Here is a 25,116-nt window from a genome sequence, read left to right on the forward strand (position 1 = left end):
TGCTCTTGTTAAACTGCATGCAGGTGGTGATCGCCCAGCTCTCCCATCTGTCCAGATCCCTCCGCAAGGCCTTCCCACCCTCAGCCGAGTCCACAACTCCTCCAAGTTTGGTGTCGTCAGCAAATTTGCTAAAAGCACCTTCTAGTCTCACATCCACATGGTTTATAAAGACATTGAAGAGAAGTGGCCCTAAAATGGAGCCTGAGGGGACTGAGGGGACCCCACTAGTGACCATCCGCCAGCCTGAAGTGGCCCTGTTTCTCACGACCCTTTGAGACCTGCCCATAACTCAAGAAACTGGCTGCTCGTGGCTTGGACTGGCGCACGCTTCGTTGTGTTAAAAACTGTCTGGATAGCCGGGCCCAAAGAGTCGTGGTGAATGGAGTCAAATCCAGCTGCAGGCCGGTCACTAGTGGCGTCCCCCAGGGCTCGGTACTGGTGTCGGTCCTCTTTAATATCTTTATCGATGATCTGGATGAGGGGATTGAGTGCTCCCTCAGTAAGTTTGCAGATGACACCAAGTTAGGTGCGTGTGTCGATCTGCTCGAGGGTAGTAAGGTTCTGTAGGAGGATTTGGATAGCCTGGACCAGTGGGCTGAGGTCAACTGCATGAAGTTCAACAAGGCCAAGTGCCGGGTCCTGCACCTGGGCCGCAATAACCCCAAGCAGAGCTACAGGCTGGGAGATGAGTGGTTGGAGAGCTGCCAGGCAGAGAAGGACCTGGGAGTGATGGTGGATAGTCAGCTGAATATGAGCCAGCAGTGTGCTCAGGTGGCCAAGAAGGCCAACGGCATCTGGCTTGCATAAGAAACAGTGTGGCCAGCAGGGCTAGGGAGGTGATCGTCCCCCTGTACTCGGCTCTGGTGAGGCCGCACCTCGAGTACTGTGTTCAGTTTTGGGCCCCTTGCTACAAGAAGGACATGGAGGTGCTTGAGCGGGTGCAGAGAAGGGCGACGAAGCTGGTGAGGGGCCTGGAGAACAAGTCCTACGAGGAGCGGCTGAGGGAGCTGGGCTTGTTCAGCCTGGAGAAGAGGAGGCTCAGGGGCGACCTTATCTCAATCCACAGGTACCTTAATGGATGCTGAAGTGAGGTGGGGGTTGGTCTGTTCTCCCACGAGCCCGGTGACAGGATGAGGGGGAACGGGCTTAAGTTGCACCAGGGGAGTTTGAGGTTGGATGTTAGGAAGAACTTCTTTACTGAAAGGGTTGTGAGGCATTGGGATGGGCTGCCCAGGGAAGTGGTGGAGTCACCATCCCTGGAGGTCTTTAAGAGATGTTTAGATGTAGAGCTTAGGGATATGGTTTAGTGGAGGACTTGTTAGTATTAGGTCAGAGGTTGGACTCGATGATCTAGAGGTCTCTTCCAACCTAGATAATTCTGTGACTCTGTGATAACAGGGGTCAAGAGCCTTGGGGCGAGTAAGGCTCAACCCAACCTCGTGGGTGTGTGTATGTGTGGGTGAATGGGGCATGAATGGGGCAGGGGCCCTCACCAAGGCCTTTCCCAAGGCCTTTCCACCCTCAGCCGAGTCCACAGCTCCTCCAAGTTTGGTGTCGTCAGCAAATTTGCTCCAAACACCTTCAAGTCCTACATCCACATGGTTTATAAAGACATTGAAGAGGACTGGCCCTAAAATGGAGCCTTGTTGGACACCACTAGTGACCATCCACCAGCCTGATGCAGCCCGATTTACTACAACCCTTTGAGGCCTGCCCATAACAGGGCTCAAAGAGGCCAAGAGCCCCGGGGGCAATAGGGCTCAACCCAACCCTATATGTGTGTGTGGGGGGGGGTGAATGGTGCAGGAACGACACCAGAAACTGTCCCCAGAAACAGCCGGGCTGGGAACGGATCAAGGCAGGGGGCGACGCTGGGGAGCAGCAGAGGGCTGTGGGGCTGCGGGACCGGGTATCGAGGGCAGGAGCCGGGCGAGCACGGGGCAGAGGCGGTGCTGGGCACGGAGGAGCCGAGGCGCAGGAGCCGGAGCTGCTTCAGGAGCCCTGCGGGGAGAGAGCAGGGGGTGAGCAGCGGGTGGGGGGCAGCGCCCCAGCCCTGTGCCCCACGGCCCCCCAGGGCACAGCCCTGGTGTTGGGAGGGGGGCAAGGGGAAGCAGCCCGCACGGGGAGGGTGCAGCAGGGCCGCGGGTGGGGGACATTACTTGCAGCCGGGGGAGCGATGCGCCCTGCAACACAGCGAGACCAGGTCAGCGGCACGGCCCTGTGCCCCACGGCCCCCCCAGCCCCACGCCACCCCCAGCGCCCCGGCCGCTCACCTTTCTGCGCACGTAGAGGAAGAGCCCCAGCGCCAGGAAGATGAGCCCCAGCACCAAGCCCCCGACGCCCGTCAGCATCTTGCCCCTGGCGGCATCCGCTGGGAGCACTGCGGGGACAGGAGCGGGGGCTCAGGCCCGGGGCCGTGCTCCCGCTCCCCTCCTGCAGCAGGTTGGGGGCTCGGGACCACCAGGATGGCCCTGGGGGGCATTGGCCAGAGCCTTACCCCATTCGTAGGTGATGGGGCTTTTCAGGCTGGCGTGCTGCACGTGGCACTCGTAGGTGTCCCCGTGCTGCGGGGTGCTTTCCAGCATCACCAGCACCTGGTAGGTCCAGTCCCCGTTCTGGATCACGTCCGTGGACACCACGTGCTTGGTCTCCTCCTGGCCGTTCTTGAACCACTTCACCTGGATCTCGGCGGGGTAGAAGCCCGTCACGTAGCACGCCAGCCTGTCGGTCTGGGGCAGCGAGCTCGACTGCATGGGAGAGACCCTCACCTTGGGCTCAACTGCGGGGAGAGGGAGAGAGCTGGGCGCGGGCGGCGAGAGCCCAGCGCTCACCTGCACCGCTGCCCCCGGCACCGGGCGGGACGGGGATGGATGCGCTGCCCCCCCGGGATGTGCCTGGCCCCCAGGGTGCAGAGGACGCCCAGCCCCAGCAGCCCCGGGCTCGTGTCCACGCACCTCTCCTGTTCAGGATGAAATCTTCATACACCTCATAGTTGTGCCGGCACATGTCTATGTTAGCCTGTACCCGCTCCATTTCTTTGGGCTGACTGTTCCAGTAGTCAGCTATAGGCTTGCCCAGTTCCGTGTCAGCCACATAATGCCCCACGTCGCTGTCAAAGTGCACGAACTGCTGCCCGTTGTAGATGTGCCTCTCCAGATACCTCACCCGCTCGGTGCCATTGAGGTAGTGACACTCAAACGCCACCATCTCATGGAAGAACCCTGTGTGGGCAGGGCAGGTTAGGGGGTCCTGCTCCTCCTTCCCAGGCCTCCAGTCCCCAGCAGATGCCCTGGAGCCCCTCCCCACCCTCCAGACCCCTCCCCATCCCCATTCCCCTCCCAGCCGCGGTGACATGGATGCCATGACCTTGACCCCTGGAGCCCCACATGCTGGGGATGGGAAGAGTCCAAGGGGCTCCCAGGGAGGGTTCTGGGGGCAGGAGGGGACAAGAGATGGGGGAATGCAGAGAAGGAGCCCAAGGGAGGGAGCCAGGATGCAATAGAGCCCCAGGGTGGGGGCAGCACCTCCAAACTCACTGAGCCCCCCCCCCCTCCCAAAGCCCTCTGCTCCCAGGCTTCCAGGGCAGAGGCCGAGGCAGTGGCTGCGGATGCCCACACCCCGCATGGAGGTGCCAGGGCTGAGGACCCCCCCCCATGCCACCTCCCCCCCAGCAGCCACACGTGGGATCCTGCCCCCCGGCGTGGGGCTGAGCTCACCCTTGGTCTCCTCGCCTCCAGCCGTGCGGGCTCCCAGCACCACCAGTGCCACCAGCACGGCCCCAGCTCCCAGGATGCGGCCGCTCCCCATGGCTGCTGGGCACAGGATGAGGGGTGCCGGGACCCCAGGCAAGGCAAGACTCCACCTAGTGCTGGCACTGGGCCTCCCAGTTACAACCAGTGAGCAGCGGGGCTGCGCAGCATCACCCGTCACCAGGCAGAACCTGACCCCAGAGGGCACCCTCTGACACTTGTCCCGAGCTACAAAGGTGTTGGAGGAGGAACCTCAAGAACCGGGAGGGAACGGGGTTTGGACCCCCCAGGGGGCACCAAGAGCCACCGGTGGGGGTGTGGGGTCCCAGTGCCCCGGGACAGGAGAGGAGCAGCAAGGGACACGGGCACCCAGCCCACAGCACCGGTCACTTCCCTGTGGGAAACCTCAAGGAGGCCGAGCCCCGGGGGAACAGAATCATAGAACGATGGAATATCCCGAGTTGGAAGGGACCCAGGAGGATCATCGAGTCCAGCTCCTGGCACCACACAGGAGTACCCAAAAATTCAGACCGTGTGACTAGGTGCCCAGTCTGAATGCTTCTTGAACTCTGACAGGCTTGCTGCAGTGACTGCTTCCCCGGGGAGCCTGTTCCAGTGTGCGACCACCCTCTCAGTGAAGAATCTCTTCCTGAAGTCCAGCCTGAACCTCTCCTTCCTCAGCTTGACACCATTCCCTCGGGTCCTATCACTGGTGACTAAAGAGAAGAGATCAACGCCTGCCCCATCACTCCCCCTTGTGAGGAAGTTGTGTACCACGATGATGTCCCCCCTCAGCCTCCTCTTCTCCATGCTGAACAGGCCCTGTTCCCTCAGCCGCTCCTCATACATCTTCCCCTCTAGGCCCTTCACCGTCTTTGTGGCCCTTCTCTGGACACTCTCCAACAGATTTACATCCTTTTTGTACCGTGGTGCCCAGAACAGCACACAGTGCTTGAGGTGAGGCCGCAGTGGCCTTGCTCTTGTTAAACTGCATGCAGGTGGTGATCGCCCAGCTCTCCCATCTGTCCAGATCCCTCCGCAAGGCCTTCCCACCCTCAGCCGAGTCCACAACTCCTCCAAGTATGGTGTCGTCAGCAAATTTGCTCCAAACACCTTCTAGTCTTACATCCACATGGTTTATAAAGACATTGAAGAGGATGGGCCCTAAAATGGAGCCTGAGGGGACTGAGGGGACACCACTAGTGACCATCCACCAGCCTGAAGTGGCCCTGTTTCTCACAACCCTTTGAGACCTGCCCATTACTCAAGAAACTGGCTGCTCGTGGCTTGGACTGGCGCACGCTTCGTTGTGTTAAAAACTGTCTGGATAGCCAGGCCCCAAGAGTTGTGGTGAATGGAGTCAAATCCAGTTGGAGGCCGGTCACTAGTGGCGTCCCCCAGGGCTCGGTGCTGGGGCCGGTCCTCTTTAATATCTTTATCGATGATCTGGATGAGGGGATCGAGTGCACCCTCAGTAAGTTTGCAGATGACACCAAGTTAGGTGCGTGTGTCAATCTGCTCGAGGGTAGTAAGGTTCTGCAGGAGGATTTGGATAGCCTGGACCAGTGGTCTGAGGTCAACTGCATGAAGTTCAACAAGGCCAAGTGCCGGGTCCTGAACTGGGCCGCAATAACCCCAAGCACAGCTACAGGCTGGGAGAGGAATGGTTGGAGAGCTGCCAGGCAGAGAAGGACCTGGGAGTGATGGTGGACAGTCGGCTGAATATGAGCCAGCAGTGTGCTCAGGTGGCCAAGAAGGCCAACGGCATCCTGGCTTGTATCAGAAACAGTGTGACCAGCAGGGCTAGGGAGGTGATCGTCCCCCTGGACTCGGCTCTGGTGAGGCCGCATCTCAAGTACTGTGTTCAGTTTTGGGCCCCTCGCTACAAGAAGGACATCGAGGTGCTTGAGCGGGTGCAGAGAAGGACAACAAAGCTGGTGAGGGGCCTGGAGAACAAGTCCTACGAGGAGCGGCTGAGGGAGCTGGGCTTGTTCAGCCTGGAGAAGAGGAGGCTCAGGGGCGACCTTATCTCAATCCACAGGTACCTTAATGGATGCTGAAGTGAGGTGGGGGTTGGTCTGTTCTCCCACGAGCCCGGTGACAGGATGAGGGGGAACGGGCTTAAGTTGCACCAGGGGAGTTTGAGGTTGGATGTTAGGAAGAACTTCTTTACTGAAAGGGTTGTGAGGCATTGGGATGGGCTGCCCAGGGAAGTGGTGGAGTCATCATCCCTGGAGGTCTTTAAGAGATGTTTAGATGTAGAGCTTAGGGATATGATTTAGTGGAGGACTTGTTAGTATTAGGTCCGAGGTTGGACTCGATGATCTAGAGGTCTCTTCCAACCTAGATAATTCTGTGACTCTGTGATAACAGGGGTCAAGAGCCTTGGGGCGAGTAAGGCTCAACCCAACCTCGTGGGTGTGTGTATGTGTGGGTGAATGGGGCATGAATGGGGCAGGGGCCCTCAGCAAGGCCTTTCCCAAGGCCTTTCCACCCTCAGCCGAGTCCACAGCTCCTCCAAGTTTGGTGTCGTCAGCAAATTTGCTCCAAACACCTTCAAGTCCTACATCCACATGGTTTATAAAGACATTGAAAACGACTGGCCCTAAAATGGAGCCTTGTTGGACACCACTAGTGACCATCCGCCAGCCTGATTTGGCCCCATTTACTACAACCCTTTGAGGCCTGCCCATAACAGGGCTCAAAGAGGCCAAGAGCCCCGGGGGCAATAGGTCTCAACCCAACCCTATATGAGTGTGCGTGGGGGAGTGAATGGTGCAGGAACGACACCAGCATCTGTCCCCAGAAACAGCCGGGCTGGGAACGGATCAAGGCAGGGGGCGACGCTGGGGAGCAGCAGAGGGCTGTGGGGCTGCGGGACCGGGTATCGAGGGCAGGAGCCGGGCGAGCACGGGGCAGAGGCGGTGCTGGGCACGGAGGAGCTGAGGCGCAGGAGCCGGAGCTGCTTCAGGAGCCCTGCGGGGAGAGAGCAGGGGGTGAGCAGCGGGTGGGGGGCAGCGCCCCAGCCCTGTGCCCCACGGCCCCCCAGGGCCACGCTGCCCTGGTGCTGGGAGGGGGCAAGGGGAAGCGGCCCGCACGGGGAGGGTGCAGCAGGGCCGCGGGTGGGGGACGTTACCTGCAGCCGGGGGAGCGATGCGCCCTGCAACACAGCGAGACCAGGTCAGCGGCACGGCCCTGTGCCCCATGGCCCCCCCAGCCCCACGCCACCCCCAGCGCCCCGGCCGCTCACCTTTCTGCGCACGTAGAGGAAGAGCCCCAGCGCCAGGAAGATGAGCCCCAACACCAAGCCCCCGACGCCCGTCAGCATCTTGCCCCTGGCGGCATCCGCTGGGAGCACTGCGGGGACAGGAGCGGGGGCTCAGGCCCGGGGCCGTGCTCCCGCTCCCCTCCTGCATGAGGGTGGGGGCTCGGGACCCCCGGGACACCCCCAGGAGGGGTTGGCCAGGACCTTACCCCATTCGTAGGTGATGGGGCTTTTCAGGCTGGCGTGCTGCACGTGGCACTCGTAGGTGTCCCCGTGCTGCGGGGTGCTTTCTAGCATCACCAGCACCTGGTAGGTCCAGTCCCCGTTCTGGATCACGTCCGTGGACACCACGTGCTTGGTCTCCTCCTGGCCGTTCTTGAACCACTTCACCTGGATCTCGGCGGGGTAGAAGCCCGTCACGTAGCACGCCAGCCTGTCGGTCTGGGGCAGCGAGCTCGACTGCATGGGAGAGACCCTCACCTTGGGCTCAACTGCGGGGAGAGGGAGAGAGCTGGGCGCGGGCGGCGAGAGCCCAGCGCTCACCTGCACCGCTGCCCCCGGCACCGGGCAGGACGGGGATGGATGCGCTGCCCCCCCGGGATGTGCCTGGCCCCCAGGGTGCAGAGGACGCCCAGCCCCAGCAGCCCCGGGCTCGTGTCCACGCACCTCTCCTGTGCAGGATGTAAGTGTCCGACACCTCATAGTTTTGCCGGCAGAACCTGTCTACTGCAGCCCCCATGTCCTCCAGTATTTCGGGCTGACTGTTCCAGTAGTCGGCATCAGGCTTGCCCAGTTCCGTGTCAGCCACAAAATGCCCCAGGTCGCTGTCAAAGTGCACGTCCTGCTGCCGGTTGTAGATGTCCCTGTACAGGTATCTCACCCGCTCGGTGCCATTGAGGTACTGACACTCATGCACCACCATCTCCTGGAAGAACCCTGTATGGGCAGGGCGGGTTAGGGGGTCCCGCTCCCCCTTCCCAGGCCCCCAGCCCCCAGCACACGCCCTGGAGCCCCCTCCCCACCCTCCAGACCCCTCCCCATCCCCACTCCCCTCCCAGCCGCGGTGACACCGACGCCGTGACCCTGACCCCTGGAGCCCCACAAGGTGCAATCAGGAAGAGTCCGAGGGGCTCCTGGGGAGGGTCCTGGGGGCAGGAGGGCACAGGAGATGGGGGAAGCACAGGGAAAGAGCCCATGGGACGCAGCAGAGCCCCAGGGTGGGGGAAGCACCTCCAAACTCACTGAGACCACCCCAAAGCCCTCTGCTCCCAGGCTTCCAGGGCAGAGGCCGAGGCAGTGGCTGCGGATGCCCACACCCAACATGAAGGTGCCAGGGCTGAGGCCCTCCCCCATCCCACCTCCCCCCCAGCAGCCACACGTGGGATCCTGCCCCCCGGCGTGGGGCTGAGCTCACCCTTGGTCTCCTCGCCTCCAGCCGGGCGGGCTCCCAGCACCACCAGTGCCACCAGCACGGCCCCAGCTCCCAGGATGCGGCCGCTCCCCATGGCTGCTGGGCACAGGATGAGGGGTGCCGGGACCCCAGGCAAGGCAAGACTCCACCCAGTGCTGGCACTGGGCGTCCCAGTTACAACCAGTGAGCAGCGGGGCTGCGCAGCATCACCCGTCACCAGGCAGAACCTGACCCCAGAGGGCACCCTCTGACACTTGTCCCGAGCTACAAAGGTGTTGGAGGAGGAACCTCAAGAAGCGGGAGGGAACGGGGTTTGGACCCCCCAGGGGGCACCAAGAGCCACCGGTGGGGGTGCGGGGTCCCAGTGCCCCGGGACAGGAGAGGAGCAGCAAGGGACACGGGCACCCAGCCCACAGCACCGGTCACTTCCCTGTGGGAAACCTCAAGGAGGCCGAGCCCCGGGGGAACAGAATCATAGAACGATGGAATATCCCGAGTTGGAAGGGACCCAGGAGGATCATCGAGTCCAGCTCCTGGCACCACACAGGTCTACCCAAAAATTCAGACCCTGTGACTAAGCGCACAGTCCAAAGGTTTCTTAAATTTAAGCAGGATGGGTGCAGTGACTGCTTCCCCGGGGAGCCTGTTCCAGTGTGCGACCACCCTCTCGGTGAAGAATCTCTTCCTGAAGTCCAGCCTGAACCTCCCCTGCCTCAGCTTGACACCATTCCCTCGGGTCCTGTCACTGGTGACTAAAGAGAAGAGATCAACGCCTGCCCCATCACTCCCCCTTGTGAGGAAATTGTAGACCGCGATGAGGCCTCCCCTCAGCCTCCTCTTCTCCAGGCTGAACAGGCCCAGTGTCCTCAGCTGCTCCTCATTCGTCTTCCCCTCTAGGCCCTTCACCATCTTCGTTGCCCTCCTCTGGACACTCTCCAGTGGTTTAATGTCCTTTTGTACTGGGAGACTCGGTGGTGGGGGTCCACTACAGGTCTCCAGATCAGGAGGAGGAAGGTGACGAGGCCTTCTACGAACAGCCGGTAGTAGCCTCATGATCACGAGCGCTGGTCCTCATGGGGGACTCCAATTCCCCCGACATCTGCTGGGTAAGCACCTCGAGCAGTCCAAAGGGTTCCTACAACGCGTCGAGGACAATTTTCTGACGCGGGTGGTGGAGGAGCCGACGAGGCCGGGGGTGCTCCTGGACCTCGTTCTTCCCAACAGGGATGGGCTTGTTGGGGACGTGAAGGTTGGGGGCGATGCTTGGGATGCAGCGACCAGGAGATGGTGGAGTTCCAGATGCAACTTTGAGGCAATTTCTGGGACTTTGAACCTCTTCCGGGACCTGCTTGGGAGTATCTCATGGGCTAGGTTGCTAGAAGGCAAGGGTGGTTTTGAGAGCAGCACTTCTTCCGTGCTCAGGGTCGGTGCATCCCGAGGAATAGGAAATCAGGGAATTGGGGCAGGAAACCCGCATGGATGAGCAAGGAGCTCATCGATAAGATGAAGAGGAAGAGGAAGGTCCATGAAAGGTGGAAAAAGGGCCTGGCCTCTTGGGAGGAGTACAGGAGTATATTCAAGAAGGGCAGGAAGGAGGATCCAGGAAACTATAGGCCACCTCTGTCCCTGGAAAGGCGTTGGAGCAGCTTGTTCTGGAGGCCATCTCCAAGCAATTGGAAGAGAAGAAGGTTATGAGGAGCGGTCAGCATGGTTTCACCAAGGGAAGTCGTGCTCGACCAACCTCGTTGCCTTCTACGATGGCATCAGCAGCTGGGGAGATGGAGGGAGAGCGGTGGATGGCATCTACCTTGGCTTTAGCAAGGCTTTTGGTGCTGTCTCCCATGAAATCCTGCTAGGAAAGCTGAGAGAGTGTGGGATGAGTGGGTTGAGAACTGGCTGAGTGGCTGAGCTCAGAGGGTGGTGATCCAAGGAGCAGAGTCTGGCTGGAGACCTCTCCTCTGCCCTGCTCAGGCCTCACCTGGAGCACTGGGTCCAGTTCTGGGCTCCCCGGTACAAAAAAAGACAGGGAGCTCCTGGAAAGAGGCCAGCAGAGGGCCACAAAGATGATACGGGGCCTGGAGCAGCTTCCCTGCGAGGAGAGGCTGAGAGACCTGGGGCTGTTCGGGCTGGAGAAGAGAAAACCGAGAGGGGATTTCCTCAGTGTATATAAATATCTGAGGGGTGGGGGACAGAAGGATGTAGCCAACCTTTTTTTGGTGGTTTGTGGGGACAGGACAAGGGATAACGGCCCTAAAATTGAACACAGGATGTTCTGCACTGACATGTGAAAGAAATTCTTCATGGTGAGGGTGATGGAGCACTGGAACAGGCTGCCCAGGGAGGTTTTTGGGTCTCCTCTGGAGATATTCGAGGCCTGTCTGGATGCCTACCTGGGCAGCCTGCTCTGAGGACCCTGCTTTGGCAGAGGGGTTGGACCCGATGATCTTTTGAGGTCCCTTCCAACCCCTACATTCTGTGATCCTGGGAGTCCACAGCTCCTCCGAAGTTTGGTGTCGGCAAATTTGCTCCAAACACCTTCTGGTCCTACATCCACACCATTTATAAAGACACCGAAGAGGACTGGCCCTAAAATGGAGCCTTGAGGGACCCCACTAGTGACCACCCTCCAGCCTGATGCGGCCCCATTAACCACAAACCTTTGAGCCTTCCCAAAACAGGGCTCAAGGAGGCCAAGAGCTCAAGGGGGGGGGGAAAATAATGCTCAACCCAACCCCGTGTGTGCGTTTGTGGGGTGAATGGGGCAGGAACGACACCGGCACCTGTCCCCAAAACAGCCCTTGTGACCACAGGGAGCCCGGCTCAACTCGAATAATATTTTCTTTATTTACATGTTAAAGAATCGAAAGGTTTGAAACATACAATAAGATGAAAACACGGCTCTAAGGGTCTAATAGTGGGGAAGGGGGGGGGGGGGAGGACGGGCGGGAGAGGGTGAAAGGAAGAGGAGGGGAGGGGGGGAAAAAAACAAAACAAAACAAAAAAATAAAACGAGTAGAAAAAAATTATACAGTCAACGTAAAAAACAGGCGGCCCCTCCCTCCCCCCTGCCCCGCCGGGGAACATGCTGCCCTGCTCGTGTGCCGGGGAGGGCTATGTACAACGGGCCGGGGCCCGCGCCAGCACGACGCAGCTCAAATAAATTAAAATCCTCCACAGACAAGGGGACGGGGGACGGCGGCGGCTCCCCCCCGGCCGGGGAAGGGCTGCGGCCACGGGGCACTGCTGCCTTCCACGGCAAACCCAAATATTCGGGACTGTTAACCCCTTTTTTTTTTTTATTTTTGTGTGTGTGTGTGTGTTTTTTTTTCACCTTTAAATGCTTTTTTTTAAGATTTTTTTTTTTCGTTTTTCTTATATTTTTTTTTTCTTAAAAACCCCAAACTTTTCCCCCTCGGAAAAAATCCCACAAGTCGGAAAAAAAAAAAAAAATGAAACCCTAAAACAACAAACAGTAAAACCTGCTGGGGATGGGGTGGTGGCTGTAACCCGCCCCCCCCCCCCCCCCAAGCCCGGCCCGGCCTTGGGGGCCTGAGCACAGCCCCCCCTGCCCTGGCGACACCCGGGAACCTCCGGCCCGTGACCCCCGGCCACCCCCCCAACCCCAAAAAGTCCGTGGGGGCGTCGCTCAGGCACCGGGAGGGCTCCTCAGCACCCCCCCAAGCCCACCCTGGGGGCGCAGTCGGCCGGGCGGGGGGGCTCTCAGTCCGGTTCACGCGGGCCCGGTCCCGCAGAGCCGCTTCCGAACCTGCCCGTGGCTCCACCCGGCCGCGCCGCTCGCAGCCTTCGGGGCTGCTCCGGCCTCCTCCTCCTCCTCCCCCCCCTAACCCGAATCCGAATCGCTGGTGTCCGAGGACGAGGATGAGGAGCTGGAGCTGCTGGAGTCCGAGCTGGAGCTGGAGGCGCTGAGCCGCGACACGGCCACCTGCTGCGCCGACTCGGGCTTCTCGCTGGCTGTAAGGTTGAGGAGAACACGCTCAGCACCTCCACGATTTGAAAGCAGCCAAAACGTGGCCCCCCCGACCCCCAAAATCCCACCCCGCAACCCCAGCGCTCACCCTTCTTCGGGGGTTTCTTGGTGGAGTTGAGCTGGCCGCTGACGTCCTGCAGCCGCTTCTCCAGCTCCCGTTTCTTCTCCAGCGCCAGCTCCTCTTTCGTCTTCCCCACCGGCTTCTTCATGGCTGCGGGGAGGAGGAGAGGGGCTGCTCAGCTCCCCACAACCCCCCAAAAACCCCAAAAAAGCTCCCCAAAAGCCTCCCCCCACGACTCACTTTCGCTGTAGGGCTTGCGGGGTTTCTTCCGCAGGCAGGACAGCACGTAGCGCTCCAGCTCGCGCAGCGTCGAGGGCTTGAGGGTCTCGAAGTCGATCTCGATCTCCTCGGGGTTGGAATCCCGCAGGGAAGGCTCCCGGGACTGGATGATGTGCACCACCCGGCCCAGTTTCTCGCCGGGCAGCTTGTTGATGTCCAAGCTGAGCTGGCGTTTCTCGTCGTAGGTCATGGGCTTGCTCTCCTCCTCCTCCTCCGAGTCGTAGAGCGCCGGGGGAGGCGGCAGCGCCGCTTTCGCCGCCTTCTTCGAGTTCCTGCCGGGAGCAAAGCCTCAGAAACGCTGAAATCCCCCCCAAAAAACGCCCCCACCCCACATTCTCCCACCCTACAGGCTCCCCCCAATGCGTTCTGGCAGCACTCAGACAGGTTTTTGGCTTGTTTTGTCTCAGGTCATCGCCACAGTCGATCTGACGGGGAAAGGGTCATCACGGCTGCTGCCCGCACCCCAAATCCTTGCGGGGGCACCCGTGGGTGCCTCACTCACTTGGAGCTGCCTCCGCTGCCTCCCCCGCTGGTCCCTCCGCCGCCCCCGGCCTTCTTGGCTTTGCGCAGCTGGGCCTGACGCGCCCGGGCTTCCTCGTCGCCTCCTCCCCGGCCTTTGTGCTTCTCCGATTTCTTCTTCTTCTTCTTCTCCCGCTTCTTTTTGGGTTTGGAAACGGGGCCCTGTGAGAGGGCAGCCAGCTGCTCGTGCACGGCCCGCAGCTGTGGGGGGAGACAGGGGGGTGAGGCGGGCATGGGGAGAGGGCGCGGGTGGTGGCACCGGCCCTGCTCCGGCCCTCACCTGCTCCTGCAGCTCGGCCAGGCGGTTGGCGCGCTCCTCCTCCGAGTCCGAGCTCTCCTCGCTCTCCGACGAGCTCTCGCTGCTGCTTTCGTCCTCGTCGTCGTCTTCATCGTCCTCATCATCCTCGTCCTCGTCGCTGGAGGACTCCTCGGATGAGGATTTGGAGAGGGCACCGGGCAGCGGCGCCGACACCGAGGGCGGGCTGGCGTCCTGCGGCTCGTCAGGCATCTTGGCGTAGCTGAACTCGAAAACATCCTGAGAAAAGGGGATAAAAAAATAAAAATAAAAAGGGTGAGGGGGGTCAGCACGGCATTTTGGGGTCCGGAGGGGGGTTTTGGGGAGCCCACCCACCTGCAGCTTGCGGGCCATGGCCACCACGTCGTGGTCGGGGGGGTTGTACTTGTAGCAGTTGGAGAACATTAACCGGACGTCGGCGGCGAACTCCTGCGCGTCGTGGTAGTCCCGGTTCTCCATCTTCCGCTGCGGGGAGCCAAAAATGGGTGAAAATGTGTGAGTTCGAGCCCCCCAGCCTCCAAAAACCCCCTGCAGGCCACGAAACCCCCCCAAAAAATCCCAAACCTTGATGGTGCTGAGGTCCATGGGGTGCTTGATGATCTCGTGGTAGTCGTGCAGCCCCAGGGCCGAGGCGTCGACGGGCTTGTAGAAGGGCCAGGCGTAGGCGGCGTGTTTTTTGGAGAGCAGCTCCTTGAGGATGCCGTTGCAGTACTTGAGCTGCTCCGACAGCTTGCCCTTCTTGGAGGTCTGGTGCTGCTGGGAATCGGGCAAATCCTTCTTGGGGGGTTTGATGGGGCGGCCGCTCTCGCGCCGGGCGGGGATTTTGGCCGCTTTGGCCTCCAGCAGCGTGGCCGAGGGCGAGGACTCGCCGCTGGTGGCGATGATGGCCGTGGTGGTGGGGGTGGTGGTGTCGGCTTTCCGCTTCACCCCCTTCTTCTACCAGAAAAAGAATTAAAAAAAAGAAAAAAGGGGGTGAGCGAGGATGTGAGAAACTCGGAGTTTTTCCCCAAACCTTTGTTTTTCGTCCCCGATTCCTACCTTGGCCACGGGCTGGGTGGGCGCGGGGGTGGGCAGCACGGCGGGGGTGGCGGCGGTGGAGTGCAGCGACTTGAGGAGCGGCGCGGAGATGACGGAGGGGTGGGGAATGTTGACGATGGTGGTGGGGATGTCGGGGCTGGGGGCGTACACCGTGCTGTGCGACACCGAGGAGACGGCCGGCACCTGCTGAGCGGCCGTCAGGCCCGCCAGGAGCGCTGGGCACGGAGAAAAAAACCCAATTCCCATTCAAATCTGACCCCAAAAAGGGCACAAAACCCTTTCGGGGTCCCAAACCCCCACGCCCGTGTGACCCCAACGTACCCGCCGCCCTGGACGCCCCCTTTTTGTGGCTGTTTTTGGCCACCGGGACCACGATCTCCTGCTCCTCCGGAGGCATCTGAGCCACCTTCTGCAGGAAAATCTTCTCCAGGGTTTGGGCCATCAGCACGATGTCATCCGTGGGCTGCGGGGAGGGACGGAGGCAACGTCAGGAACCGCGGGGGAGGCTCCAGCACGCCCTATCCCGACCCCCCCCTCATCTCAAAACCCCCACCTTGTTGTAGATGTAGCAGTTGGTGAACATGGTGTTGAAATCCTGCATGCACTCGGCGGCCCCCCAGTAGTAGTTGTTCTCCAGGCGCCGTTTGATTGTCCCCATGTCCATGGGCTGCTTGATGATCTTGTGGTAGTCCTGGTAACAAAATCGGGGGGGGTGCAGGGGGTCAGCTGCAAGCCAAAAATCAAAACGCACCCCTGCCCGCCCCCATTTTGCGCCCCGAGCCACCCTCGATGAGTTTTTGGGGGGCTCGAGCTCCTGGCAGCCCCCCCACTCACGCATCCGCTCTCACTCAGCCAGCAGAGAAAGCAGGCAGGGGGTGCGGCGGGTTGACAGAATAAAATTTAAAAAAATAAAGTAAAATAATAATAAAAAAACCTGCCTCCGGACCTGGTCCCCACCCTAGAGTGCCACCGTCTGGATTTTAAGAGGGGAGGGTCCCTAGGTGAGCCCTGGAGGGGGTCGGGGGGGAGCCTAAATTTGTGGGGACGGCCTCGAGGGCCGAATGGGGCTGCGGGGGGGGGGCGACGCTAACGCTAAGGTGCGGAGCGAACCTACGTGGAATTTACCTCCGGGCTTTAAATCCTTGGGCGCCACAGGTGCACGGGGGGCTGGCGTTTATTATTGGGGTCACAGGATGTCTTCTACAAATTCATGGATGGGAATCTGCAAAACGCATTCAGGGCACAAGAGATTAGGTGGGGAGGGGAGGGGTAGAGGGGGGGGAGATGAGCGGGGGGGGGGTAAGGGGGAGGGAAGCTTTTTGGGTTCCCTCCGGAGCGGCTGCGTCACCTCACCCCTACCTGCACGGGGGGGAGCCGAGCGGGCCGGCCGCCTGTTGGGACATTTATGGGGTCGGGGAGGAATTGGGGGGGCTTCAGAACCCGTAGGGTTTCCGCCCCTGGGAGAAAAAAATGGGGGGGACTCAGCACAGCCCAGGCACCTGCAGCTGCATCTTTTTTTTTTTTGGCGGAGCCCCAGGAGGGGCAAGGCGCCGGCCCTGGCACTCTGAGGCTTGGGGACCACGTTTTGGGGCCGGGGCGATGCTAAGTGACCCTAAAAACACCCCGTGCCTGCCTACCCGCAACCCCCCGGGGGTTGGGGGCAAGCGGGGGACGCACAGACACACACACGCTCGCTCCCCTTAGCCCCCCACACGTGCCCGCTGGCACCCCCCCCACCCCAAAAAAAAACAAAAAACCCCAAAACCCAGCTCGTTACCGGCAGGCCCAGCTTGACGGCGTCGACGGGCTGGCGGAAAGGCCAAGCAAACTGGTGCTTCCACAGGGCTTTCATCACCACCTTGTGCAGGTATTGCAGCTGGTTGGTGACCCGGCCGGGTTTTTTGGGGTTGGAAACCTCCGGCGGAGGGGGGTTGACCTGAGGGGACTGCAAAGCCGGCACCGAGGCCATGGTGGGGCTCTCGAAGCCCTCGTAGAGGAGCGAGGGTTTGCGGATCCGTTTGCCGGGGGTCGATTCCGTCGCCAGGCCCATGAGGCCGGCATTGCCCTCCCCCAAAATCCTGCAAGGGGGTCGGGGGGGGGTGGGGGGAGAAGCAGAGACACCGTTAGCCAGGCAGCTCCGCACCACCGCGGCCCGAAACACCGATAAAGATGATAAAAACCCCCAAAAAATTAAAAAAATTAAGAAAAAAAAAAGGCGGGCGGGAGCTGGCGCGGGTCCAGGTCCGGCGGCGAACAAAGAAGCCGGCGCGGGGGTGACGAGGGGGCCCCGAGGTGGTGGCCCTGGGGGCTTCGAGGGGGGGTTTGGGGACACAACGGGGCGCCCCGGGACCCGTTAGGAGGCGGTGGGGGGGGTGTCGCCTCGTTACGGGGGTCCCCGGGGGGGTTTTGGGGGAAAAAACGGCGCTGGGGGGGAAGGGGAGGAAGGGAGGAGGAAGCCCTAAAGGATTTGGTGGGGGGGGGAATCGGCCTCAAGGCGGCAATGGGACCCCCAAGGGGGGCATGAATATTTGGGGGGGGGCCTGGGGGGTTTGGGAAAAGGCAGAAATGGCCCCAAACCAGCTCTGGGTGGCCACGCAGGGGGGGTTTGCAGCCCCTCAAGGCCCCGCAGGCCGCCCAAAGGGGCTGCCAAGGACACGAGGATGAAGGAAGGACGGCGCCACAGCAAACTGGGAGCACTGGGAGGCGACTGGGAGGCAACTGGGAGAGCCCCAACCCCACTGCAGCCCCTCAGGGCACCCCATAGGGTGGATACAAGCCCCCAGCAAGACGCAAGACCCCTATACAAGCCCCCCATCCCCCTAAAAATATAAAAAAATAAAAAAATATAAAAAATAAACCTACTTGCTCTGGGGATTCACATTCTGCAGCATCCCGGCGGCTGCGTGCCCGGCTCCCGGCCTTCCTCCTCCTCCACCACCTCCTCCTCCTCCTCCTCCTCCTGCCGCCGCCGTCTCCTCCGACGCCCCCCCCACTTTGCCCGCCGGGGAGGAGCCTCCTCCCCCCGCCCCCGTTAAGGAGCCGGCCCCCGGCCGGGCATCACCGAGCGGCGGCGGCTCGGGCCCGTCCAGCGGCCCTCACATCGGGCGGGCGCCGAGAAAATGGCGGCGGAGGGAGGAATAAGGAAGGGGGGGGGGGGGGGGGGGGGGGGGGCGCCTCTTGATGGCCGCCCACCGGCCCCGAGCCCGGCGCGATGCCGCCAATACAACCCCGGAGGCGTCGCTGGGAGCCGGAGGGATCCGAAAAGAGCGGCGGCGGGGCCGGGCGAGGCGAGGCTGGCGGCGGATGGCGGCGGATGGCGGCCGAGGCGTCAGCGGCCGGGCTCTATCTTGGCTCCGTGAGGGGCGGGAGAGCGCGGAAGGGGAAGGGAGGGGGGAGGAGGGAAAGAGGGGGGGGGGGGGGGGAGGGGGGGCTCCCCTCGCTGCAGGCCGCAGGCAGGGGTCGCTACGGAGGCCGGGGAGGGTCCGGCGGAGCCCTCCGGGAGCGCGGAGGCGGGGGCTGGGCCGCCCGGTGGAGGATGGCTCCGGTTTGGGGCCGCCCCCCCCCTCTGCTTCCTCCTCCTCCTCCTCCTCCTCCTCCTCCCTGCGCGCACCGGGCCCGACCCGCTCCGTCCTTCAGTCCCCGCGAAATGGCGCCGCTCGGCCTGCCCCCGGCCGGCCTTATATAGGCAGCCGCCGGCCCCTCATTGGGCGGCGGCGGCGCTGACGTCACCGCCCCGCCCCCGCCCGCCCCGCCGCGGCCTCATTGGGCGGAAGCCGCCGTGGCGCGGCTCGCTCATTGGCCGCCCGCCGCGTCGCTCACTCCCCGCCGCGCTCCCCCTCCCTTCCGCCCTTCCGCCCGGCGCCCGGCGGCGCCGCCTCCTATTGGCCCATGCTGCCATTCGTTGCGCCGCGATTGGCTGGAGGGTCACGTGAGGGGGGGGCGGCGCCCGGCCGTTGGCTGTTGTTGTCGCGCGCCCGGCTGGCTGAAGGAGGAGGAAGGAGAAGGGGGGGGGGGGCGGCGGCCATTTTGTGAGGCGGCGGCGGACAATGAGGGCGGCCGGGCCCGGCGCTCCGCCGCCCCCACAGCCCCCACGGGGCCCACGCGGGACACGGGGGGGGCTCCACGGGGGCTGGATCCCACCCGCGACCCCCACGCCGAGCCCTGGGGAAGGTGTGGGGGGGGTACCGGTGACCCCCCCCCCCCACACACACCCCCCATAAGCTGGGCTGGGGGCTCCCCTCAGGGTTGAGGGCTCTGAGGGGGGCCCACGCGGGGCCGGGACACGCGTGGGGACCCCCCCATCAAAAAAAAAACAGTTGGGGGGGGGAAAAACCAGTCCCAGCACCCCCAGGGTGGATTTGGGACCCCCCCACGCTGACCTCAAGCCCCCCCTGGCAGCCTCCAACCCCCCCCCGTCACCCTCGAGCCCCCCACGCAAATCTCGAGCCCCCCACGGCGAACACGAGACCCCCCCCACGGCCACCTCGGCACACCCCCCCCGCCGAGCCCCTCACCCCACTCGCGGGGTGCTGAGCCCCATTTACTCCCCGTTTTCCCCCCTTTTCACCCCCGGCTCCCCCAAAAAACATCAATTTAAGGGGACCCCACGGTGGTCCCGGACACGCGTGGGGGGGGGGCACGACCCCTTTGGTATGGGGGGCTCGAAATGGACCCAAAAAAGGGACGGGGTCAAAGGGACCCCCCCCCGGCCGCCACGCCGTGACACAGCACTTTGGGCCCCACGGGCCCTGCCCGCCGCCGCCCCCGCGCGAACACCCAAACATGGCGCTTTTCGCCCCAAACCGCCGCCCCCCCCCCACCCCCGCGCCGCCTGCCCGTCACCGCCGCCCGCGCTTCCCATTGGCTGCCGGGCCCCCCCGGGGGGGCGGGATTTCGGTTTGATTGACGGCTCCGCCCCACGTGGCCTCCTCCCTCCCCCCCCCCCCGGGTGGGTTTATGGGGGAAAAAAATAAAAAATAAATAAAAAAACATAAAAAAAGGGGGGTGAGGTCGCCCCCCCCCCCCCTTGCCCCGCACTCACCTGAGCAGCCCCCCAGTGGGGTCGCGCCCCCCGCTCCCGCACCGGCCTCATCCGCCCTGCCCGGCCCTCCCCCCCCCCTAAGAAAAGCCCCGGTTTGGGGCAAAAAAAGGGGAAAAAAAAAAAAACATCCCAGGGCAGAAAAAAAAAGGGAGCCACGCGCTACGTCACCCGCGCCGCGATTGGCTCCCCGCCGTCACGTGACGCCCCCGCGGCTCCCACGGCCCCCCATTCATGCCCCCTCCGCCCGGGGGGGGGCCGCGGGGCTCCGCGGGGTCCTAGCGCCGACCTCCCCCCCCCCAGGGTATGGGGATGGGGGGGGGTGAAAGGAGGGGGGCGCATGCGCTGTGAGGGCTCTCTGCAGCCCCCACCCCCTGGGGAGGGGGGGTCAGGGGGAAAGGGGGGGGTTGGGGGAGGGAGAACGGGGCGGGGGGGGCACCTATGGGTGCGTCCTGCGTTGCAAGGGTGATCCTGTGGGGGGTGCACGGCGCTGCAGGCGTGCACGGCATTGCAAGGGTGCACGGCGTTGCAAGGGTGCACGCGTGGGGGGTGCACGGCATTGCAAGGGTGCACCCATGGGGGGTGCACAGTATTGCAAGGGTGCATCTATGGGGGTGCACGGCATTGCAAGGGTGCACGAGTGGAGATGAGGGGCGTTGCAAAGCATGCCCGGCGTTGCAAAGCGTGCCCGACATTGCAAGGGTGCACCTAGGGGGGTGCACGGCCTTGCAAGGGGTGCCCACGTTGCAAGGGAGCGCCAATGGGGATGCATGACACTGCAAAGGTGCACCTATTGGGGTGCATGACATTGCAAGGGTGCACCCGTGGGGGTGCATGACATTGCAAGGGGGTGCCCGGCATTGCAAGGGTGCACTTAGGGGGGTGCCCCGTATTGTAAAGGGGGAGCTATGGGGGTGCACGGCGTTGCAAGGGGTGCCCGGTGTTGCAAGGGTGCACCCATGGGGGTCCATGGCATTGCAAGGGTGCATATATTTGGGGCATTAAATGAATTAAGGGTGCAGCCAGGGGGGTGCACAGCATTGCAAGGGGTGCACAGCATTGCAAGGGTGCACCCATAGGGGTGCACGGCATTGCGAGGGTGCATGAATGGAGATGTGGGGCGTTGCAAAGCACGCCCAGCATTGCAAGGGTGCACATATTTGGGGCATTAAATGAATTAAGGGTGCACTCAGGGGGTTGCACAGCATTGCAAGGGGTGCATGGCATTGCAAGGGTGCACGAATGGAGATGCGGGGCATTGCAAAGCACGCCCAGCATTGCAAGTGTGCACATATTTGGGGCATTAAATGAATTCAGGGTGCAGCCAGGGGGGTGCACAGCATTGCAAAGGGTGCACGGTGTTGCAAGGGTGCACCCAGGGGGTTGCACGGCATTGCAAGGGTGCACGAATGGAATTCCACGTACTTGCAAAGGGTGCTCGGCCTTGCAAGGGTGCACCTAGGGGGGGTGCACGGCATTGCAAGGGTGCACGAATGGAGACGCGGGGCGTTGCAAAGCATGCCCGGCGTTGCAAAGCGTGCCTGACGTTGCAAGGGTGCACCTAGGGGGGTGCCCGGCATTGCAGCAGTGCCGTGCACGCCCTCGGGGCCGTGGCGGCTGCAGCGCCTGCAGCTCAGTGGCTGCAAAGCGGTGCAGTGTGCGGAGGGGGGGTGGGTTGCTGGGCTGGGGGGGGGGTGTGCACCGTCACCGCCACATCCCCACGGCGGCGTTTTTACCCCAAAACCCCGCGTTTTTACCCCATAACCCCTCGCAGCAGCACCATCCGGTGGTGGTGGTGTGTGTGTGTGGGGGGTTCCCCTGCTTGATTAATTAGGGCAATTAATTAACGAGGTCAACGAAGGCGAGCGTTGCGCACGCGAGGGGGCGGTCGCGGGTGCGAGCTCGGCGGGGTCGCGTCGTGTCCCCGTGTCCCCCCCCCCCAAAAAAAAAAAGCCCCAGCGGCTATCACAGCACCGGGGCTCCCCGCCGGCGACTTCTCCCTAGCAACCGATGACGCGGGGGGGCGCGGGGCGCGGCCATTGGCGGAGCCGGCGGCGGGGAGACAGCGGCGGGATGGGGGCTGCGGGTGGGCGCGGGGCGCTGCTGGGCGCCCTGCTCGGGGTGGCCCTGGTCACCGCCGCCACCCCCGGTAGGACGGGGTCGTGTTGGGGACGGGAGGAGGGGGTGTGTGGGGGGGTGTACAAGGGGTGTGCGTGGTCCCCGGGGGGGAGTTTGGGGTTTTTTGGGGGATTTTGGGGGTTTTTTGGGGGGTTTTGGGGGCGGGGAGGGGGGCGTCGCGCGGTTGTGAACTGGGGGGAGTGGGAGGAAGGGGTGCAAGGGGTGTGAGGGGGTGGGGGTAGTAGTGCAAGGGGTTGGGGGGGTGGGTGGAGGGGTGGCCGTGCTGTAGTGCTGTGTAGGGGCTGTGTGTTGTAGTGCAAGGGGTGGCTATGCAGTGTGCAAGGGGTTGTGTGCTAGTGCAAGGGGTTGTGTGCTAGTGCAAGGGGCTGTGCGGTGTGCAAGGGGCTCTGTGGTAGTGCAAGTGGCTGTGCAGTAGTGCAAAGGGTGGCCATGCAGTAGTGCAAGGGGCTGTGTGCTAGTGCAAGGGGCTGTGCAGCGTGCAAGGGGTTATGTGCAGTAGTGCAAGGGGTGGCCATGCAGTAGTGCGAGGGGCTGCGTGTTGTAGTGCAAGGGGTGGCTATGTAGTGTGCAAGGGGTTGTGAGTAAGTGGAAGGGGCTGTGCAGTGTGCAAGGGGCTCTGTGCAGTGGTGCAAGGGTCTGCGTGTTGTAGTGCAAGGGGTGGCTATGTAGTGTGCAAGGGGCTGTGTGCTAGTGCAAGTGGCTGTGCAGTGTGCAAGGGATTGTGTGCAGTAGTGCAAGGGGTGGCCATGCAGTAGTGCAAAGTGTGGCTATGTAGTGTGCAAGGGGCTGCGTGTTGTAGTGCAAGGGGTGGCTATGCAGTGTGCAAGGGGTTGTGTAAGTGCAAGGGGCTGTGCACAGTATGCAAAGGGTGGTCGTGCAGTAGTGCAAAGTGTGGCTATGTAGTGTGCAAGGGGCTGCGTGTTGTAGTGCAAGGGGTGGCTATGCAGTGTGCAAGGGACTGCGTGTAAGTGCGAGGGGCTGTGCACAGTGTGCAAAGTGTGGCTATGCAATAGTGCAAGGGGCTGTGTGCTAGTGCAAGGGGCTACGTCCAGTAGTGAAAGGGGCTATGCAGCGTGCAAGTGGTGTCTGTGCAGTAGTGCAAGGGGGGCCATGCACTAGTGCAAGGGGCTGTGTACAGTAGTGCAAGGGGCTGTGTGCAGCATGCAAGGGGGGACTGCACACTATTGCAAGGGGCTGTGTGCAGTGTGCAAGAGGGGGCTGTGCATTAGTGCAAGGGACTTTGCACGGAGCCGTATGCCCCTTAATGCATGGGGTGTGTGCAGGACAGGCTGTATGCTAGTGCAAGGGGCTCTGTGCTAGCACACAGAGCCATGCATGGGTTTGTCTGTGCATTTGTGCACACTTGAGTGTGAGCAGGAGTGTACGCATAGCAGGGCAAAGTGCTGTGGGTAGGGTGCAAGGGGGGGTTATGCACAGGGCCATGGGGTGGCCCCTTGCATAAGCAGCAGCAGTGTGTGTGTTGCTGCATGTTTTCATGCATGGTGAGCATATGCAGAGTGTGCGTGCATGGTGGGTGTGAACACAGCATGTGTGCAAGGCCAGTGCATGCATGCAGCGTGCCCACGCATAGCGTGGGTGCGTCCAAGCAGGGCACGTGTGTGCATGCACACTCTGCGTGTGTATCCCTGCACAGCACGTGTGCATGCAGCGCGTGTGGACAAGCAGACGGATGCGTGTGCGCAGGGTGTCTGTGCTCACGCGACGTGTGAGCACGTGCACACGCAGCGTGCACGTGCAAGGAGCACATAAGCAGACTGGGAACCTTTGCATAGCGTGTGCATGTGCAAAGTGGATGTCCACGCAGTGCACAGTGTGCGTGCATGCATGGTGTGTGCAAATGCACGTGCATACACAGTGTGTGCAAATGTGCATGCATGGCGTTTGCAAATGCACGTGCATGCAGGGTGCAAATGCACATGGATGGTGTGTGCAAATGTCATGCACAGGGTGTGCAAGTGCACATGCACAGTGTGTGCAAATGTCCATACATGGTGTGTGCAAATGCATGTGCATGCATGGTGCGTGCAAATGCACATGCACAGTGTGTGCAAATGCACGTGCATGCACGGTGCATGCAAATGTGCATGCGTGGTGTGTGCAAATGTGCATACGTGGTGTGTGCAAATGCTTGTGCATGCACGGTGTGTGCAAATGCTCACGCACAGCGTGTGCAAATGCACAGCACGCCGTGCATGCATACTACACACGTGGCCGCGTGCAGTACGTGCGTGCATGCACCGCGTGCGCCTGCTGCACGCGTGCCACTGACCCTGCACCCGCCCCGCAGAGCCGCCGGTGCACAGCCTGGCCGAGGTGCTCTTCTGCCAGCCCGACATGCCCTCGCTGGGGCTGGCGGTGACCTTCGACGAGGAGCAGCTCTTCTGGTTCGACGCCCCCATGTCGCGCTGGCAGCCGCGCCTGCCCGACTTCCCCGCGTGGCCCGAGGCCACCGAGCCGCCGTCGGAGCTCGCCCACGACACCACGCTGTGCCAGGACGTGCTCGAGATCCTCACCGCCTACACTTCGAAGTATATTCCCATGGCTGAAGCCAAGGGTAGGTGTCCCCTGTCCCCTCCTGCCACCCCTGCTGGTGGTGCCACCCCTACCGGTGCCACCCTTGCCGGTGCCACCCCTATCGGTGCCACCCCTCTTGCCGCAGGCATCCCGGTGGCCAACGTCTTCCTGAAGCGCCCGCTGGAGCTCGGCCGGCCCAACACGCTGGTCTGCATGGTGGGTAACATCTTCCCCCCCGCCGTCACCGTCGGCTGGCAGCGGGACGGCGTCCCCGTCACCGACGGCGTCACCGACACCACCTACACCCCCGTCGGGGACCTGGGCTTCGTGCGCTTCTCCTACCTGGAGGTGACGCCCCGGGCGGGGGACGTCTACTCCTGCATTGTCACCCGCGAGCGGGACAACACCTCCGTGCTCACCTACTGGGGTGAGTGGGGGGGTCGCTTTTTGGGGTGGGGGGCCCGCTTTTGGGGCCGGCTCTGATGGCGCCCGCTGTGTCCCCGCAGTGCCGCAGGACCCCGTCCCCTCCGACGTGCTGGCCACGGCGCTGTGCGGCGCTGCCATGGCGCTGGGCATCCTGCTGGCACTGGTGGGGCTGGCGCTGCTGGTGGCCACCCGTCGACACCGCCACGGTACGTGGGGACAGACAGACAGTGGGGGGGGACAGTGACCGAGGTGACACGTCCCCCCCCCCTTGCTCATTGATATCCCACCCCCCCTCTTCCAGGTTGAGCGCTCGGCGTGGGGACGGAGCCGAGCCGGCGGCACGGTGCAATTAAACCCCTTCGTTTGCAGCCTC

At 62.5% G+C, this 25,116-nt stretch overlaps 4 protein-coding genes across 7 annotated transcripts; 1 reads left to right on the forward strand and 3 right to left on the reverse strand.

Moving 5' to 3' along the window:
- Window positions 1–1,964: 1,964 nt before the first annotated feature.
- Window positions 1,965–3,807, reverse strand: LOC311220379 (class II histocompatibility antigen, B-L beta chain-like; the record flags this gene model as incomplete). The annotated part of the gene is made up of 6 exons (XM_084303884.1): window positions 1,965–2,001; window positions 2,160–2,183; window positions 2,274–2,380; window positions 2,498–2,779; window positions 2,955–3,221; window positions 3,717–3,807. The coding sequence occupies 6 exons, from the start codon at window positions 3,805–3,807 to the stop codon at window positions 1,993–1,995; spliced, it is 780 nt and encodes a 259-aa protein (XP_084160010.1). The 3' UTR covers window positions 1,965–1,992.
- Window positions 3,808–6,716: 2,909 nt separating this feature from the next.
- On the reverse strand, window positions 6,717–8,520 carry LOC311220338 (class II histocompatibility antigen, B-L beta chain-like; the record flags this gene model as incomplete). The annotated part of the gene is made up of 6 exons (XM_084303846.1): window positions 8,429–8,520; window positions 7,681–7,950; window positions 7,224–7,505; window positions 7,000–7,106; window positions 6,886–6,909; window positions 6,717–6,725 (listed from the first exon to the last, which is right to left on the reverse strand). Exons 1-6 carry the CDS (start codon window positions 8,517–8,519, stop codon window positions 6,717–6,719), a joined length of 783 nt encoding a protein of 260 aa, XP_084159972.1. The 5' UTR covers window position 8,520.
- A 2,725-nt stretch (window positions 8,521–11,245) lies between these two features.
- Window positions 11,246–18,246, reverse strand: BRD2 (bromodomain containing 2). 4 transcript variants are annotated; one of them, XM_084303886.1, is made up of 12 exons: window positions 17,468–18,246; window positions 16,383–16,683; window positions 15,159–15,296; window positions 14,927–15,068; window positions 14,606–14,820; window positions 14,132–14,500; window positions 13,904–14,032; window positions 13,553–13,807; window positions 13,256–13,473; window positions 12,715–13,025; window positions 12,502–12,624; window positions 11,246–12,397 (listed from the first exon to the last, which is right to left on the reverse strand). In XM_084303886.1, exons 1-12 carry the CDS (start codon window positions 17,494–17,496, stop codon window positions 12,267–12,269), a joined length of 2,361 nt encoding a protein of 786 aa, XP_084160012.1. In that variant the 5' UTR covers window positions 17,497–18,246; the 3' UTR covers window positions 11,246–12,266. The 4 variants fall into 4 exon arrangements, with proteins under 4 accessions (XP_084160012.1, XP_084160013.1, XP_084160011.1 ...); XM_084303887.1 differs by having other exon boundaries at window positions 13,256–13,434; window positions 14,132–14,503; XM_084303885.1 differs by having other exon boundaries at window positions 14,132–14,503.
- Window positions 18,247–21,679: 3,433 nt separating this feature from the next.
- On the forward strand, window positions 21,680–25,090 carry LOC311220414 (class II histocompatibility antigen, M alpha chain). Its single transcript, XM_084303933.1, has 5 exons — window positions 21,680–21,792; window positions 24,091–24,357; window positions 24,463–24,744; window positions 24,824–24,949; window positions 25,045–25,090. Exons 1-5 carry the CDS (start codon window positions 21,717–21,719, stop codon window positions 25,047–25,049), a joined length of 756 nt encoding a protein of 251 aa, XP_084160059.1. The 5' UTR covers window positions 21,680–21,716; the 3' UTR covers window positions 25,050–25,090.
- The last annotated feature ends 26 nt before the right edge of the window (window positions 25,091–25,116 follow it).

The sequence above is a fragment of the Netta rufina genome (genome assembly GCF_964035555.1).
Source record: "Netta rufina genome assembly, chromosome: 31".
NCBI classification, from domain to species: domain Eukaryota; kingdom Metazoa; phylum Chordata; class Aves; order Anseriformes; family Anatidae; genus Netta; species Netta rufina.